Source organism: Eretmochelys imbricata, chromosome 19 (assembly GCF_965152235.1).
Source record: "Eretmochelys imbricata isolate rEreImb1 chromosome 19, rEreImb1.hap1, whole genome shotgun sequence".
In the NCBI taxonomy this organism is placed as follows: domain Eukaryota; kingdom Metazoa; phylum Chordata; order Testudines; family Cheloniidae; genus Eretmochelys; species Eretmochelys imbricata.
The window spans coordinates 10,383,324-10,399,920 of NC_135590.1; the positions used below are offsets into that span (position 1 = coordinate 10,383,324).

The 16,597-nt window shown below is 47.6% G+C and overlaps 1 protein-coding gene across 1 annotated transcript; it reads right to left on the reverse strand.

The window, feature by feature from the left end:
- Nucleotides 1–10,134: 10,134 nt before the first annotated feature.
- Nucleotides 10,135–12,664, reverse strand: KDF1 (keratinocyte differentiation factor 1). The gene is made up of 2 exons (XM_077838108.1): nucleotides 11,566–12,664; nucleotides 10,135–10,274 (listed from the first exon to the last, which is right to left on the reverse strand). Exons 1-2 carry the CDS (start codon nucleotides 12,662–12,664, stop codon nucleotides 10,135–10,137), a joined length of 1,239 nt encoding a protein of 412 aa, XP_077694234.1.
- Nucleotides 12,665–16,597: the final 3,933 nt, after the last annotated feature.

Genomic DNA, 16,597 nt, shown 5'->3' on the forward strand with positions numbered 1-16,597 from the left:
AGAGACTGATCAGAGGCCAGACCTGCCTGTAGCACCGCCCTCCTCGAACCATGTCCTCAGTTCACCAGCCCCACTTCATCCCTGGCTGGCAGGGGTTGGTGTGGGAGAAATAGAGTTCGGTCACCCTGTTTTGTGGAGGGAAGTAGGGTCAGATCAAAGGTGAGGAGGAAGATAGATGAGCAAACTGCACCTCTTGCTTCAGATAGTGCAAACCCCACGTGGGAGCAGGGTTCAGTCCGCAGCAAGCAGGGCTCTCGCATCCATAGGCAGCCCTAAGAATAGTTATTGCTAACCCAGCAATGGAAATAAGCAGATCAAAGGTAGCAAAAGTCATTGGGATGCAGCTGTCTCTAGAACTGATGTGAGAAACCTTTTGACAAGCACCTCTACTAATTTTTTTTTTTAAATACAGAGCCTCCCCCTTGCTTTGACTGAGACAATGCCTGACGCTGAGCTTAGCCGCTGTTCTTGTTCACTTCATGGCTGTTAGGGGACAAAACCTATCTTATACAGCACATGATGGTGGTTGACTTCAGCCATACCCTTAAGATATTAAATCTCAATTTTCTAGTCCAATCTGGCACCAGACTTCCCATTTTAGGTGCCAGCCACCCAGGATTTGAGAGAGAATCTGCTACAGCAGCACCCCTATCACGTTAGCAGGTAGCTGCTGTTGATTCATGTGTGCAGGGAAATCTACGCCCCCTAAGAATGCCCTGCTCAAGTTATGGGAATAGACTGCAGCGGCTAACATCCGAGGTTGTGTTTGTGAATCAAAGCTTGGCTTTAGGCCTAAGCCCCTGAACTTCAACCCTTCCAGCCAGCGGAATGGAAGGTGTTTCTCCCTGCTGACCTTGTCCTGTGCCACTGCTGAGGTGTCATTGACTCCTGCCAGGGAAAGGTCAGTAAAAACAACACCCGCAACTGAATGGGTCATGCTGGAGTGAAATAAACCAAAGCAGGGAAAGGGGGTTTCTGGTTCCAAGCAGCTGTGAAGGTGGATCCACAATTGCAGATGTGAAGCAGTCTAGTTACACGCATTGTAGACACTTCCTGGGACCAGGAGTCATACTTCACATGATGTAAGTAGGCTCCCAAAAGCCCTGATACATCAGCTGAAAAACTTTTCCAGAGCTAAATTGCCAGTAATCCCTGGTAATGGTGAAAGCTTTAGACCTCCCACCAGTACCGTGGTGAGCTGGAGCCAGTTCGCACAAACCGGTGGTTAAATTTAGAAGCAGTTTTAGAACCGGTTGTCAGGGTTCCCTGAGCTCCCAGCTGGGGAGGTTTCCCCCAGCTCGCAGAGCCTCAGCACGCCAGCGCTCTGGACCACTCCCGGGCAGCTCTGCAGCGCCTGCCGCTTTGAGTGGCATGATAAGGGGGCCGGGCCGGGGCTGGGAGGAGGGGTTGGATAAGGAGCAGGGGTTCTGTGGGGGGGCAGCGGTCAGGGAACAGGGCGGGGTTGGGTAGGCAGTCACTGGCCCAGAAAGTCCCAGCCAGGATGGGGCTCGGCTGGGGCAGCCCCCCAGGCCAAGGGGGCCCCGACTCGCTGTGCTAGGGAGGGTGTACGGGGTAGGGCTATAGAAGGGGGCTGTTGGAGACAGGGCTGGCTCTAGGCAGCAGCAAAACAAGCAGGTGCTTGGGGTGGCACATTTCTAGGGGTGGCATTCCGGTGCCGTGCTGCCCCTGGAAATGTGCCCCAGCTCACCTCTGCTCCACCTCCTCTCCTGAGCGCACCGCCGCTGCTCCGCTTCTCCAAACAGCTGTTTGGCACGGCAAGCCTGGGAGGGAGGGAGAAGCCGAGCTGCGGCTCAGTTGTGGGAGGCGGCAGTGGTGGAGTGGAGGAGAGCTGGGGTGGGGAGCGGTTCCTCTACCCCCCCCCTTACTTCCTGTGCTCCCCTGTGACCCTCGCTCACTTCCACTCTGCCTCTCCCACGCCTGGGAGAAGCGGAGCAGCGGGGTGGTGCGGGGAGCAGGTGGAGCGGAGGTGAGCTAGGGCGGGAGGTTGCAGGGGGAAGCCGTAGGAAGCAATGAGGGGGGGGAGGAAATGTGGCATGCCTGGGAGAGGAGGTGGGGCCAGGGATTTGGGGAAGGGGTGGAACAGGGGGTGGTGGGACTCCTGCACCACCAGCAGGCACCTGGGATGGAGAACGGGCCTAGGGAGGCAGGAGGGGGCAGGACAGAGGTACATCCCTTAAATCAGAACTTTTTATAGGGAACCGGTTGTTAAGATTTTGGCAGCTCATCCACTGCTTTTAACTGCTTTGCTACAAAAGCAGTCAGTCAATCATGCGGGTCAGTGCTGCCACCCCTTGGCAAAGAAAGGAGAATTCAGCACACAAGTATGTTAATACTAGTCACCATTCCCAAGCAGGTTTAACTTGAAAGGTGGTTTTCAAGATAGGGGCAATGTCCCCAGGCTCACTGCCCTGCTGTGGACACTCAAACTGCATGCAGGAAGCACAACAAAATCAATCATCCTGTGACAGGAGCTGGAGTTGCCGAAGGCAAGCATGCCTCCACGCAATAGAACTCTACAGGGAGCAGACAGGGGAGCTAGCTCTGCACTGTGCATAAGTGACAGACAAGAGCAGGAACAACAGAAGCAGCCCAACACCCACGAAAAATCTACTCGAGCCTTTGGGTTCAACAATGGTTCCTTAGGTCAGCAATTTATCATGCACCTCTTTGGCTTTGTCTACACTGCAGCTGGGAGCAAGGCTCCCAGCCCTGGTAGAGACACTTACTAGCAGGGCTCGAGCTAGCATCCTAACAGTTGTCATGTATACAGTGGGGCTCTGGCTCTCAAGCCCACTTGACTTCCTAAGCTTCAGAGCCTGAACTCCAGCCCAAGCTGCAACATCCAGGCTAGCTCAGGCCCTGCTTGAATCTGGCTGCCTGGGCTGGGAGGCTCACTCTCAGCTGCAGTGTAGACATATCCTCAGGGGGCCTCAGCTCTTCCCTTCCCACATATTTAGGCAAAGCCCTGAAGACTCTTTGTAGAGGTGTTTCCAGGCTGAAATACAATTCTCTCCCCCTCCCACTTTCCTTTTTCTAACACCAGCCCCGGTGTAGCTTTTTAAGCTACATGTTTAAACAGTACGAGAAGCAAACCAGGCTGTGGTACTATTTTACAAACAAACTATTCAGTAGCAAAGCCTTGCAGGAGAAAGAACAAGTACTAGGCATTTAAAATCACTGCTTTTTAGTTTGAACAGAGGCTGCAGCTCTCACTTTAAGGGAGGAAGCTAATAAGGACTGGGCTGGGAAAGGATCAAGGTAGAACAGTCCATTTTCCAACATCACTTTTTGACCACATGGAAAGAAACCATTCAGTCATTTTCAAGAGGTGGGTGGGTGAGAGGAACATGGTGTTTATTTGCTTTTCTTTGCATGCTCCAAACAGTAATTAAAAAAACACAGACCAGAGTTAGGGTTGCTAACCCTCCAGAATTGTCCCAGAGTCTTTAGGAATTAAAGATGTCATGTGATGAAACCTCCAGGAATACAATCAAAATTGCCAAACCTAACCAGAGTCTGTTCATTCACAGGAAGATCAATCGCTTTTTGCTAACTTTAACAAAATAAAACTGAATCACTGCCAAGGGGTTTGAAAGCAGGGGCCTGTGCATATAGAGTTGATTTTTGCACAAGGATGTTCTAGATTCATATGTATGCAGAGAAACACAGCCAGGATGAAGGTGCTACCATGGGCTTGCGCCTACCCACTTCCCGGGTTTTCCAATAGGACCATGGTTGCTCTGGTCAATGACCTGCATGGTCCTGGATTTCTGCTAAGGGCATAGTCATGTGACAGATCATAAAATCTCTGAAGAGCACCATTAGGTGGTTTTCCAATGGTGATTAAGACACATGCTCAGTAGAGACTTGCTATTTATTTCACTGAAAAACTTAACCAAAAAAATCAAAGACGTCAACAGTGAAATAAAGATGCTGACTCAAGTTCCCAAAAGGAAGTAAATTCACAGGTGGTTTCCCAACGTACCTCAGTCCTGCTCCTGCTGATTTTAGCTGCATGTTCATCATGAAGACTGCTTCGGGTTAAATCCACAGATATTTATGTAACTAACAGGTGTGAGACAATGAGATAGTACTGACACTTAGATTCATCATGAATCAGACTCTCTTTTAAGGAAACACCCATAAGTTGAAGGTTTTGTGAGCTCTCAACTGAGCGGTGGGAGGGGGGAAATCCTCTCTCACAGGTGTTCATTTAGACATTGGAGGTAAATGTATGTTAAAACCAGTCTGCCTAAAAATCCCTGTCCTCCTGTGTTGCTCAGCTCTTGGTCTCTTTTAGTGTTATGGCACTAGTTCCCTAGTCACCATATTCTTCCCAAAAGATCACTTGCCCCATTCAGTACCACGCCCAATACTGAAACTCAGAGTGGATCCAGATACAGCAACTAAGGTTAGGTCTACACTGACAACTGAATGACAAAACTTTTGTCTTTTAGAGGTGTTAAAAAAAACCACAACAACCCTAAAAGACAAAAGTTCTGCCTCGACAAGCGTCAGCGTGAACTGTGTGTTGTCAGCAGGAGAGCTGCCGGCAAATGCCGCTCGTTGTGGGTGGAAGTTTTTTGTCAGCAGAAAAGGCGACAAACAGCAGCTATGCTAAAAGCTGTGTAGTGTAGACACAGGCTAAGAAACTGCTGGACTGACAAACATGACAACTCTTCCAGTAGCAAAAAGATGTTGCAAATTCATTCAACACCCAGGCATGAATGGGGAGAACACGGCAGTCAAGAAACAAAGTGACACCCAGGCTCGGGAGTGAGAATTTAAAGCACTTTCACTGCTATTCTACAAGGAACCAAGAAGTGAGATGGATGCATTGTCAGATCTTTATTTTAAGCAGTCTAAGGTGGCAGAAGACATCCTAGTTACTCCCTAGAAATATTCTGAGAACAGCAATTAATGAGGGTTTGGAACCAAGGGCCAGCTCAGTATGATTACATGGCTCTTTGGGGGCCGGGACATGTCTCACCATGTGTGTACAAAGTGGGTAACTTGATGGGCTCCCAATTGTGGGTGAGGCCTCTAGTCACGGCTGCAGTACAAATAAGTAATAACTTGAGTCACAGCTTTTAGGATGGCCTGGTGTGTCAAAAATATGCCTGATCACTAGTACAAAACAACAGAGCAATTCTGTGGTCATCAGCCATTCCCCACCACTAATTCAAAATAAGCTAACCCCAAACAGGAAGCTGGCCAAACAGAAGGGAAACCTACTTGGGTCCCATAAAGCAGCTGGAAAAGAGTAAGTGGCGCATCCTAGAGTGGCTTTTTGTGAGGGGGCTGCCCTGTGATTAGCTGGCTGCAAGCTGTCGGGCCCTCTTCCAAAGCTGCTTCGAAACAGACTGGGATAGTGGAGAAGACATTCTGTGGCCAGAGCCCAGTTGCAGGACCCGGATGAGGCAGCTATTCAGAAAGCTGGCTGAAAGGCAGCTTAAGTTACTGCCACTTAAGTGGAGCTGGCCGTATTAGTTCTATATACCTGTTGCCCTGGTTCACCAATAAAACAGCTCTGTTCACAAGCAAAGGTTCTTCCCTGGCAGATCCCTTCCAGCCAACACCCACTACCAGCCTAGAGCAAGGATTTTTTCCTCCCTTCATATTTTTTAAATGAAAATAAAGAACATTAAAAAGGAAGGCTGTCTCCCTGCAGGGGTCTGACTGGATATTTAGTGCTGGTGGAAGATGGCAGCTTGACAGGCCTACAGTCTGATGTCCTCTACTTAGCCCAACGGGTAAATGCAGTCCAAACGTCTTTCCCTGGACCTCCACATGGAGGGTCTATCTGCAGAGCAAGTGGGGAGTTTGGTCTCAATCTTTTGCCTCTCTAGACAGAGAACCGTAGCTCCCAAATGGAACAGGGGTTGTGTTCCAATCATGGTGTGAATCACTGGCTTGACACCAACCAGCTTGTTTCACACCAGCCACGCAACAGTGGGGAGTTTTCAATCATTACTGCCTGCAGCACCATTCAAATGGCAACTTAGATGTAGAAAGCTCCAGATTTCAGATCAGACTGAAAGGCTCCTAGCAATCCCTGACCTAACAAGGGGGATTTAAATCCCTCCCTCTCCCCAAACCAACCACCTTCCAATCCAACAATCGGGTCTCAATGGAGCCCCACTGCCACTAGGAAGTGTCTTGCAAAGAGGAGAAAGAAGGGTCTGGCACCAATTCTTACCACACCCCCATACCTTTGAAAAAGTGTATGACAAGGTAGTTACCCTACAAGCAGCCACACTCCCTCGTCTAATGACAAGGCTAGAGAAACATGGGAGTTCCTTTGATTGACCATCTCCCTCCCATCCCCTCCCCACCCCAAAAAAGGAGCGCGACAGCAGGTGCAGGAGCAGGACTTTGCAAACTAGCTACTAGATGAGTAACTGACTTTAAAAAGGCAAAACTGGTCCTTCAAGTCAGAGGGTCAGGAGAACAAAAAGCTCTGACCCCCCCGCCCCCCGCTTCATGAGGGTGTGGCTCCTCCAGATGGATTAAATGAGTACAAGATTTGGGGATGGGGGGGAGAAGAGAGACACTGTAGAGAAGATTGTCCTCAGTTCTGTAGAATTGTCATTGACAGTGTCTTCCCTTTATTAACTCCCCCACACACATTTCCCTGCACACAGACAGCTCCCAAGAGGCTACTTTATTTACACAGACCCTCATTGCTCCCCAGACACCAGGCTGCATTAAATCAACCGGGGAAAAAAGATATACAGACTTAACACAATGGGTTAGTCTCTAAGGTGCCACAAGTACTCCTTTTCTTTTTGCGAATACAGACTAACATGGCTGTTACTCTGAAATCTGTCATTAACACAATGGTCAACCACAAGAGAAACTTCTAGCTGGACCATTGCTGTCTGCCAGCTGCAGGGCACTACACACGCCCTTCCCTCCCAGACCCTTCAGCAAAGGATGTGCTTAAAATCTGCTTCAGGCTGAAATTTAAAAGCATAATTAAATAGGGAGCAATTAAAAAAACAAAAAACAGAAAGACGGAGTCCAACATAACATACAACAGGTTTGCCAGTTTCAGGAATTGTTTTACACCTCTAACACCCACTGGTTTTTTCACTCGGAGTTTTAAGACGCATACATTGTCAGGCACCATTGGCATAAATGGCTGTATAAACAGTTGTAAAAGTCTGCTGTTGCATCTGGGCAGCAGCCATTGGCAGCTCTTCCTGAAACTGCCTCATCATAGGTGCTATATGGAACCAGTTTGTTCCAGCAGTAGGCGCCAGGCTACGTTGTCACGTAAATGTGCATTTAAAAAAGCAAACTTATCCAAATACATATTTACAAACTAGTTCAGAAGCCAAGAGTCAGCAAGGCCCATCAAATGTAGTATGTAAAATATTACGTATTTACAGTCAGTCTCTGTTTGCAAGGAGTCAGGTCCTCACATGAACAAGTGGGAGGGCTTTTTCAAATTTACATTTCATTGCTTTAAAAACAAAGCCTAAGGAAATACAATCGAACTCACCAAAACTTCAGTGGCCCCCGCATTGCCAGACCATCCCTCTGAGCCCGCCAAAGGCCCAAACGTGGAACACAGCGCCACAAGAAAACACAGGCAAATGTGGAAGAAGCTTCGAAGTGATGTGGGATCAGTTATTTAGCCTAAATATCATTGCCGAGTCAACACTGATTCATGAGCCAGTGTTTCTGATGTTTCAAGTGATATGATTGAATCTGTATTTTTTAAAAGCAAGTAATTTACAAGAACAGCAAGTAGGTCTGAGTGGGACTTAAATGTGGCTCAGGTGAATGGTATGTTTCAAAGGGGTTCTGTCCACAACTGGCAGCTATATAAGCCCTACTTAGTGAAGTGAGGAACCAAAAGCTACAAATCTTTGAAAAGCACAGGAGGCAAACACAGGCTCTAGAGTCCCAACCTACAAGCTCAAGACACCTTTCCTTTGCTTAAGCACAGAAGTGCGGCATACACCAGGGCAAGAGCCCACCTTTGCCACTGTCTGTCTCTAGCAACACTGGACACCGGTTTCACTGCTGGTTAATTCCACCAACGAGCATTTCCTATTCCCCTGCTAAGGCACCGAGGTGTATAAACAAATCTCACGGCTGGGTGTGTTTACTTTCTGATAACGAGCCAGTGGAGATGCCAATGAGGTGCAGCCCTCAGGCTTCTGCAAAGCTGCAGCCCTCAAGGTCACCCAGTTTGGTGCCTTTAGGGTGGCCACAGCTTCTAGGAAAGAGGCTGAGCACACTGAACACCCCTGTGCGAAGGGGGGTGAGAGTCACATTTACACAGCAATAATCAGTTCCCTACATATACTTCATGGAGAGTTCCCCCAAAAAGCCCTTCTCCCTCCCTTTAAAGGCAACAACAAAGTTTTCCAGGGAGCATTTCTAAGGAGCATTTAAGATCCCAAACACACAGGCAGAGTTACAGGGAGGACTGATTTGTAATTTTAAAAAAAGTCTGGTCTTTCACTTACCTGCTAAGACCCAAGGTCAGGGCTTTCTCCAGCAGTTCACATGATCACCAAGGGCTATGTAAGCCTTGGCAGGTGAGTGAGGGAAAAGCTGATTGGCAAATGAGTTATAAATCAACACCTTTGTCTATTTAATACCTCATGTCAGTGGTTCTCACCAGACTGGCAGTGATTTAAAGTTGTTACTCAATGGTTGCATGATAACCTGAGAGACAAGAGTTGGGTCGCAGTCCAGTTAGTCTCGTCAACAAGTTGTCCACATTGTAGTTAGCATTAAATGGCTTGGTTGCTTTGTTGGCACCCACTACAAAGAGGCCAAGGATTAAACGAACCCTGAAGGCTGAACTACCCTCTCTTTTCTGAGGTGGTCCCTCCAGGACAGGTGTAAGGCACTTTGTCAAGAAAGCTTGTCTGGCTACTGTGCCTAGAGGACTCAGCCTCTGGGACAATCAAGGCCAGCAACGGTAAGTAGACATCTGGGATCTTAAACAGGTGTTCTTACAGCCTTGGAGTTCACCTCAACAGAATTGCTACAAATGTAAAGACATTCCTATCATCAACAAAGCTACACAACATACATTAACATCTACAGTACCAGAAGGGCAAAAACTGTACAGCTGACTCTTGGAGCTGGGCAACAGCTGGATGTCTGATTGGGTACTAAAACTGCACTCCAAGAGTGGAAGTTCCCACAAAGGCAGAACATATTCCGTTTGTCAGTATCCCCTTGTCCATCTTCTGTTCCCAGAACTCACGTCCCACTGTCTGAATAAGTTCACTAGATTCATGGTCCATTTCCTCAAGGTTCTGTTATGATCCCACACACACAGAAAAATAATCCAATGCACCCCACAGATTGAGGGGCAAGTTGAACTTTAACAAGGGAAAAAGAGAACTGAAGAAAATAAAGTGGCATAGCATGTTCTATATGAAAAGAGATGAGGAACTCTGTTTGCTGTAAGGCCCAGCGACCTCTCCCGCCACAGAGTCCTGCCTTGGTCCATTATTCTAACAGTAAACCTGAAGCAGCGGTGCTCCAGACGAATCAGTCTCTGTGTCCTGGTAGGAGGAAGCTCTGCTCATTGGAGATCCTTGGAAAAAAAAAAAGGGGGGGAGGGAATAAGTTCAAATAAAATGGCACAGACTGCAGCAGCAAAATCCTCAGGAGCTACACAGATACAGCTGCCAAGAAGGGGCTTACGTATGGCGAGGGAAGAGAAAGCAGCTGACGCCCTCAGGCAGGGAACAGCCCAGAGTATCAGAGGCAACTTTCAGAAGAGATCCTGTCACTTCACACACACAGGGGAACTAGCAGCTCAGCCTACGGCCGCTCTCTGATGCAAAACATTAAAAGCAATATGGGAGAGGAACAGAGCCCAAGGCATCTGCTGGTAAATAATTCGCCCCCGCTGCTTCACTTCACTGTAAGTTACCCTCAGGCTGAAGTCAAAATCCCATCCTAACTATGCTTTCACTTCCCTTCAAACTTTGTCAAGAGGTTTGGGGACTGAAAACCCTCAGGCTTGGTCTCAGGCCCCAGGAGAAAAGAGTGTGCGTGTACGTACATACGTACTAGCCTGGGTCCTCCCAATGAAGGAAATGGCCTCTATTCAACAAGTGCCGCATCCCAAAGTCACAATGGAAGCTGGAAGAGCTGTAGCCTTTGCTTTCTCACTATGACTGAGACAGAGGTGTTACCTGCAGCGCTGAACCGCCTCATGTTCCTGGCTATCACATCTGCTGTGGTTTCCTCTGATATCTGCACAGCCAAATCTGGAAAGAGAATTCAGAAGTGCTGAGAGGGGAGAGACTGAAGGTGTATATGGTGCCATGAGCAGACAAACCTGCCAGCAACATATAAAGTTCTCTCCCAACAGCCAATATCATTTGCATGTATCCAGCTGAGTATCAGGACTAAGCTCACTACTTCTTTATTCTTTAGGTTTAAGAAACATTCTTGTGCCTCTGACAACTATTGAAATACAATAAAGCAACCCTATAACTAAGTAACCAGCGAGCCCAAAAATAGAATAGTCTTACTTCTTCCCCATCACATCCAACAATATTTGCTTCTTCAAGAGCCCTAAGACAGCGCGCCTTGTGGCATGTCCTGGAGGTGAGCAGTTTCAGGTACTCGGACAGGGGGTGCACATTCCAAAGAAAGAGGCCCTCCCACTCTGTCAGCAGCTCCCCCTTTTCTTTTAGGGTTAGGCAGCACTTGAGATACTTGCAGGTAACTAACACCTAAGAGAAGAACGATAGGGGACAAGCTAGTGACCGGCCTCAATGTGCAGTTCAGAAGTCTGGAAGTGTATACTGTTACGTTACTGGACTCTAAGTTAAGGAGGAGAGTGGGGGAAGGAAAGGCTTTCCGGAAATGGAATGAAAGATTAGAAAATTAACATGGTGAAACCCCACCACACACACCCAGCCAGTTTTCCAAGACTGTTGATAAACAATTGTTTCAGATTTGTTACTAGATTGGGAAAGTTCCTTCATACTATGGGCAATGATTCCTTTGGCTTGAGAATGAGACACGGGGAAGAAAGCGTCAGGAGGTGAACATTATCCAAGAACAACATTGGCTAAGCTTAATTAAGAAGGCCAGCTTACTAGCCTTAGTGGAAGTGCTCTGGCATGTGCCGGATCTGATCATCCCAGTGACCTGAGTTTGACTCATGGCCTTGCTTCCTAAGATGGGGTTAGGGAGGAGAGCCAGGACTAGCACAGAACCAGCATCGCCAGCCCCTTATATCACTGAGCACAAACCCCTCTGGCAGAGTAAAGTATGGTGAGTTATCAAGAAGGATACTAGCTGCAAAGTGGGTTCTCAGGGACTTGGACAGTATTAAGTGGCTATCTTCAGGATTTAGAAGGGGAATAAGGATCCCCCTAACTCAGGAAAATAACCTTGATGCTACAGTTCAGTTTCCAACTCCACTCCCTGCAAACTCCAAAGTAGGAGCCTCACAAGACCAGGGTTTCCATATCCCAGGGTGAACCCAGCTCTCAAACACAGGGAGTTGAGCTGCAAAGCTAGTGTGGACAAGGGACTTGCACGTACCGTCTTGGCTGGGGATTAGGGACTCCAGCATGGTTTCATTGCCGCTGTCCGGTGGGTTTCCTCTGCTCATCTTCTCCTCGTGGCTCTTGGTGGCAGGAATGGAAATGGGGGGCCGGACCCTGCTCTTCCGGGTGCTGATGCGTATAATGCCACGGACTAGCCTGCACTCAGCATCCTGCTCATCCAGGTTGTAGTCCTGAGTGATGCTATTAATCAGGTCTGAGATCTTGTTGGTCTTCTCCAGGAAGACTGTGTCTGATGTGCACTTGGCCAGCTCATCAATCTGGTGGACGCTGAAGAGCTCTGTCAGTTTCTTGAAGATCAAGACATCAATCTCTTTGCTAGACATAGAGCTGCTCAACTCACTGAGATCCAGATCAGACTCATGGAAGGAATAATACTCCTCCGAGCTCCGGTGGCTGCTGGGGAGTGGTGGCTTTTCTATGCTGTTTCTGAAGGTCTTCTCTGGCAGGGGCTCTTTGTAGCACGAATCTGCATCTGTATGGTTGCCAGGGCTCCGGTTCGGATAGACAGGGATCCCCTTCAGTTTCACATCTGGGTAGCTGAAGCTGCTCCCCATGGTATTCTTTTTGATCTGGTTCCCATTCTTTTCAACAGGGGAGATGTTGGCAGGGCTGTTGCTAGGCACACGTCCATTTTGCTCTCTGTTTCTTCCATCATCAGTTGAAGTCTCCGTGTGACCCATGCAGGGGATGTGAATGCTGCAATTCTTAAAGCAGCCCCCACAGGCCACTATACAGCAGAGAACAGCCTTGGAGGCGTTCCAGGCCTGAGACAAAGAAAGACAGCACAAGCTCTGGGTCTGGGGAGCCTCTGCTGTGCCAGAAATAAAGGTAATTGTTTCTGCCTCCCTCCCGTTGGAGTCTTTGAGGTCAGCTTTGCGGGCTCTCCTGTCCCGTGCTTGCTGTGCCAGCTTGCGGCTCTGTTTGAGTTCAGGTGTGGATTTGCTAAACACCTCCAGGCTGATGTCACACTCTTTGGATGGGTTGATCCTTTGGGGCACAGCATCCTGGTGGGATAGGTTCATCCGGTGCTTGCTGATTATTTCTTGGGGGTGTCTTGTTCTCCTGCCCAGCATGGCTCACCACCTCAGGCACCTGAAGAACAAGAAGGTCTCATGTCAAATTTAGAGCCATTGTCACAGTAACTTTGTCTCCAGCCAGCGTCTAAGAATCATCAGAGAAGGATGACACCTGGATCATCTAGCCCAGTGGTTCTCAAACTGTGGGTGTGGACCCCATAGTGGGTTGTGACCTGTTTTAATGGGGTCACCAGGGCTGGCATTATACTTGCTGGGGTCTGGGGCTAAAGCTGAAGCCTGAGGGCTTCAAGCCCTGGGCGGCAAGGCTCAGGCTTCGGCCTGTGGAGACAGGGCTCAGGTTACAGGCCCCCCACCAAGGGCTGAAGCCCTCAGGCTTTGACCCCACCACCCTAGGCAGTGAGACTCAGGCAGGCTCAGGCTTCGGTCCCCTCTCCTGGGGTCATGTAGTAATTTTTGTTGTCAGAACGGGGTCATGGTGCAATGAAGTTTGAGAACCACTGCCCAACCCCTGACCAGGGCAATGTTCCCTGCAGTACTTTTACTAGTGCTTTAAACATCGAGTTTTAAGTGCCTTCCAAAAGGAAGCAGGAAGTCAGAAAAGCCACTTATTTTTTAAAAAATGCTACTTTTAACGGCATCAGAGTCCCTATAACCTTCAGAAGATGCTTCCCCAGCATAAATGGAAGGAGATTCAGACTCTGAAGTTGTTCAGAAGGCGGGTGGTCCCTGGGTTTAGCAGGCCAATGCTCGAGCCACTGAGCTATCCCTCCCCTCATCTTTGGAAGCTTTTAAAAATGAGTTGGACAAACACCTGTCAGGGATGGACTAGGTTTACTTGGTCCTTCCTCAGTGCAGGGGGATGGACTTGATGGCCCCTCAAGGTCCCTTCTAGCCCTATATTTCTATGATTCTAATATCAAATATTTGCTCCGTATATAGGTACTTATAGGTATTGGGATCAAGTCACCCCTTAGCCTTCTCTTTGTTAAGCTAAACAGATTGAGCTCCATGAGTCTATCGCTATAAGGCATGCTTTTCAATCCTTTAATCATTTTTGCAGATCTCTTCAGAACCCTCTGTATTATGTATCAACATCCTTCTTATAATGTAGACACCAGAACTGGACACAGTATTCCAACAGTGGTCACACCAGTGTCAAATACAAAGGTAATATAACCTCTCTACTCCTACCCTAACTAGGGCGACCACTGCCACTTTTTAAAAGTAGCCCTGCCAAAGTAACTGACATGGGGACTGGGAGTGCTTGGCAGATATTTATACATTGGGGATAAGCTTCCCTAGCCTCCGTGCCACTGTTTTCCATGGACATTTTGGCTTCATTAGCCTTGGCTGATACTTATGTATCTTGCAGTGTTGTAGCTGGGTTGGTCCCAGGATATAAAAGAGACAAGGTGAGTGAGGCAGTATCTTTTACTGGACCACCTTCTGTTGGTGAAAGAGACGTGCTTTTGAGCGACACAGAGCTCTTCTTCAGGCCATCTGGTCTCACCTATGTATTTTATAAGATTAACACACACCCTGAGAGTTCCCCTTTTAGACATTTAGACTCCTAGACATTTTAAATATAAAAACTCAGATAGCACCTTCTGAAAAAGAGGATAAGCACCCACAGCTCGCATTGCCTTCACCGGGAGCTGTGGGTGCTCGGCACTGTTGAGTCAGGCCATCAGCTTTTGCTCAATTTCATCAAGTTTTCATGCACCAAAAAACCCATCTGAGCTGATCAAATTCTCCAAGTGGAGAGCTATTACCGGTCAGCAGGAAGACAGATTAGTCATAATACAGAGGTCATGTTAAAAGAATGACATATATCCAAAGCCCATAAAGTAATGGTCATTTATATAGCGCTTAGTATCCTGAGGTTTCAAAGTGTCTTATAAAGTGGGTATTATTGCCACTGTAGAAGAAAAAATATCTGAGGCACAGCAGTTAAATGACTTATCTAAGGTTGTGCAAAATACAGTGTCAGGGATAGAACCTATCTCCTGCTCACATCCTGTGCTCAATCCATTAGATCACAGCTGCACACTGTATTCACCACAAGATCACAAGTTTAAGACTATAAAGACTTCTCAACCAACACAGATATCAAACTACAGTCAAAGCCCAACTACCAGGATTCCAAAGACGTGTTCCCTTTGACCGTAAGCCCAGATGCTAAATTGTAACCAGCTGCATAACAATGGCAAATAAATATTTGGGTTAAAACCCACTTGCCAAATTGACACTGACAATGAAGTTGGTAGCCTTCTTCCTCCTCAAGCATCAATCTTATTTGAACCAACAAGATCCTTCTAAAGAGGTTAAGCATCCATTTCAGAAGAATGGTATTTGTGAGTAGTTGGAACTTCTAATTATCCAGGGTTTAAGATCTTCCTTGTTGAGAGGGAGAGGAAATCTCCTTCAAAATCAGTTATAAGAACGAGCTGAATTATCAAGTATTAAGGGGTCGCAGTGTTAGTCTGTATCCACAAAAACAACAAGGAGTCTGGTGGCACCTTAAAGACTATTTGGGCATAAGTTTTCATGGGTAGAAAACCACTTCTTCAGTTGCATGCATCTGAAGAAGTGGTTTTTTACCCAGGAAAGCTTATGCCCAAATAAATCGGTTAGTCTTTAAGGTGCCACCAGACTCCTTGTTATTTTAGCTGAATTATCGAAACCAGTAAGCCAATAACCAGGCTGGCCACAGCTTTGACTCATCCCTATCTAGTACTGGAGGATTTGGAAACACTGGATAAAAGGGGGCCTTTCAGAACATCCAAACTGCTGTATTTCAAATTTAATCCTTTCTTGATTTCTAATGTGACCTGCATCCAAACACACACAACCCTCAATAGCTTTTACAGTTTCTTCAAAAACCACACTGCTGCCATGGTTCAAACCTGCCTTACAGTGGTTTTGCTGACAGTAGATTGGGCCTCAGGACATCCAGGTTCTATTCCCAGCTCTACCACTTATTTGCTGGGCAATCTGGGGCAAGTCACTTTGCTGCTGTGCCTTAGTTTCCCCTCCCACCTCACATCTGTCTTGTCTATTTAGATCAAAAGCTCGTCTCTCACTATACGTTTGTACATTAGCACAATGGAGTTGCCAATCTCAGTTGGCGATCCTAGACACCACTGTTGTACAAATCATAAGAAACTGTTCATTCTCCTGAAGATTCACTACAGACAAATTTCAGAGTAGCAGCCGTGTTAGTCTGTAGTCGCAAAAAGAAAAGGAGTACTTGTGGCACCTTAGAGACTAACCAATTTATTTGAGCATGAGCTTTCGTGAGCTACAGCTCACTTCATCGGATGCTGTAGCTCACAAAAGCTTATGCTCAAATAAATTGGTTAGTCTCTAAGGTGCCACAAGTCCTCCTTGTCTTTTTGCGACTACAGACAAAGTTATTTTCACATAAATGGAGGTACATTTATCTCTGACACAAACACCTTGGGCGTTCCCAACAACACAGCACACTGCTACTTTTTAAAAACTTAACTAAAAATATTTTCCAAAGAAAGAGTAACAGACGTGCATCTAGTGTAACGATGGCACTGTAGGTACTGGGTCTGCAGCAGCTCTTTCAGAGGACAGGACATGAAGTGGCAAGGGCTGCACTGGCGTTTGTGGTTCCAGTCAATCACACGCTCCCTAGAAAGCTGATCACATTTCTTGAACACACACACACCAGATCTGTCATCCCACATGGAGCCCAGGACCCTCCCAAGCCCAGCAACACACAGGGAGCACAACATGCGCGACCCCCCCGCCCCCAGAGCGAGCAGGCTGGGGGAGGCAGGGAGGGGGACACAGAGTGCTTGGGTGAATGTCACACCATCAAACAGGCAGCCTGCTGGGGGGGTGTGGGGTGTGTGTGTGTGTGTGTGTGAGGGGGATGTTGGAGAAGGGCTGTCACAAGGAGCGGAGACCGATTCCGTGGGGAGGGGGACGGAGAGCTCC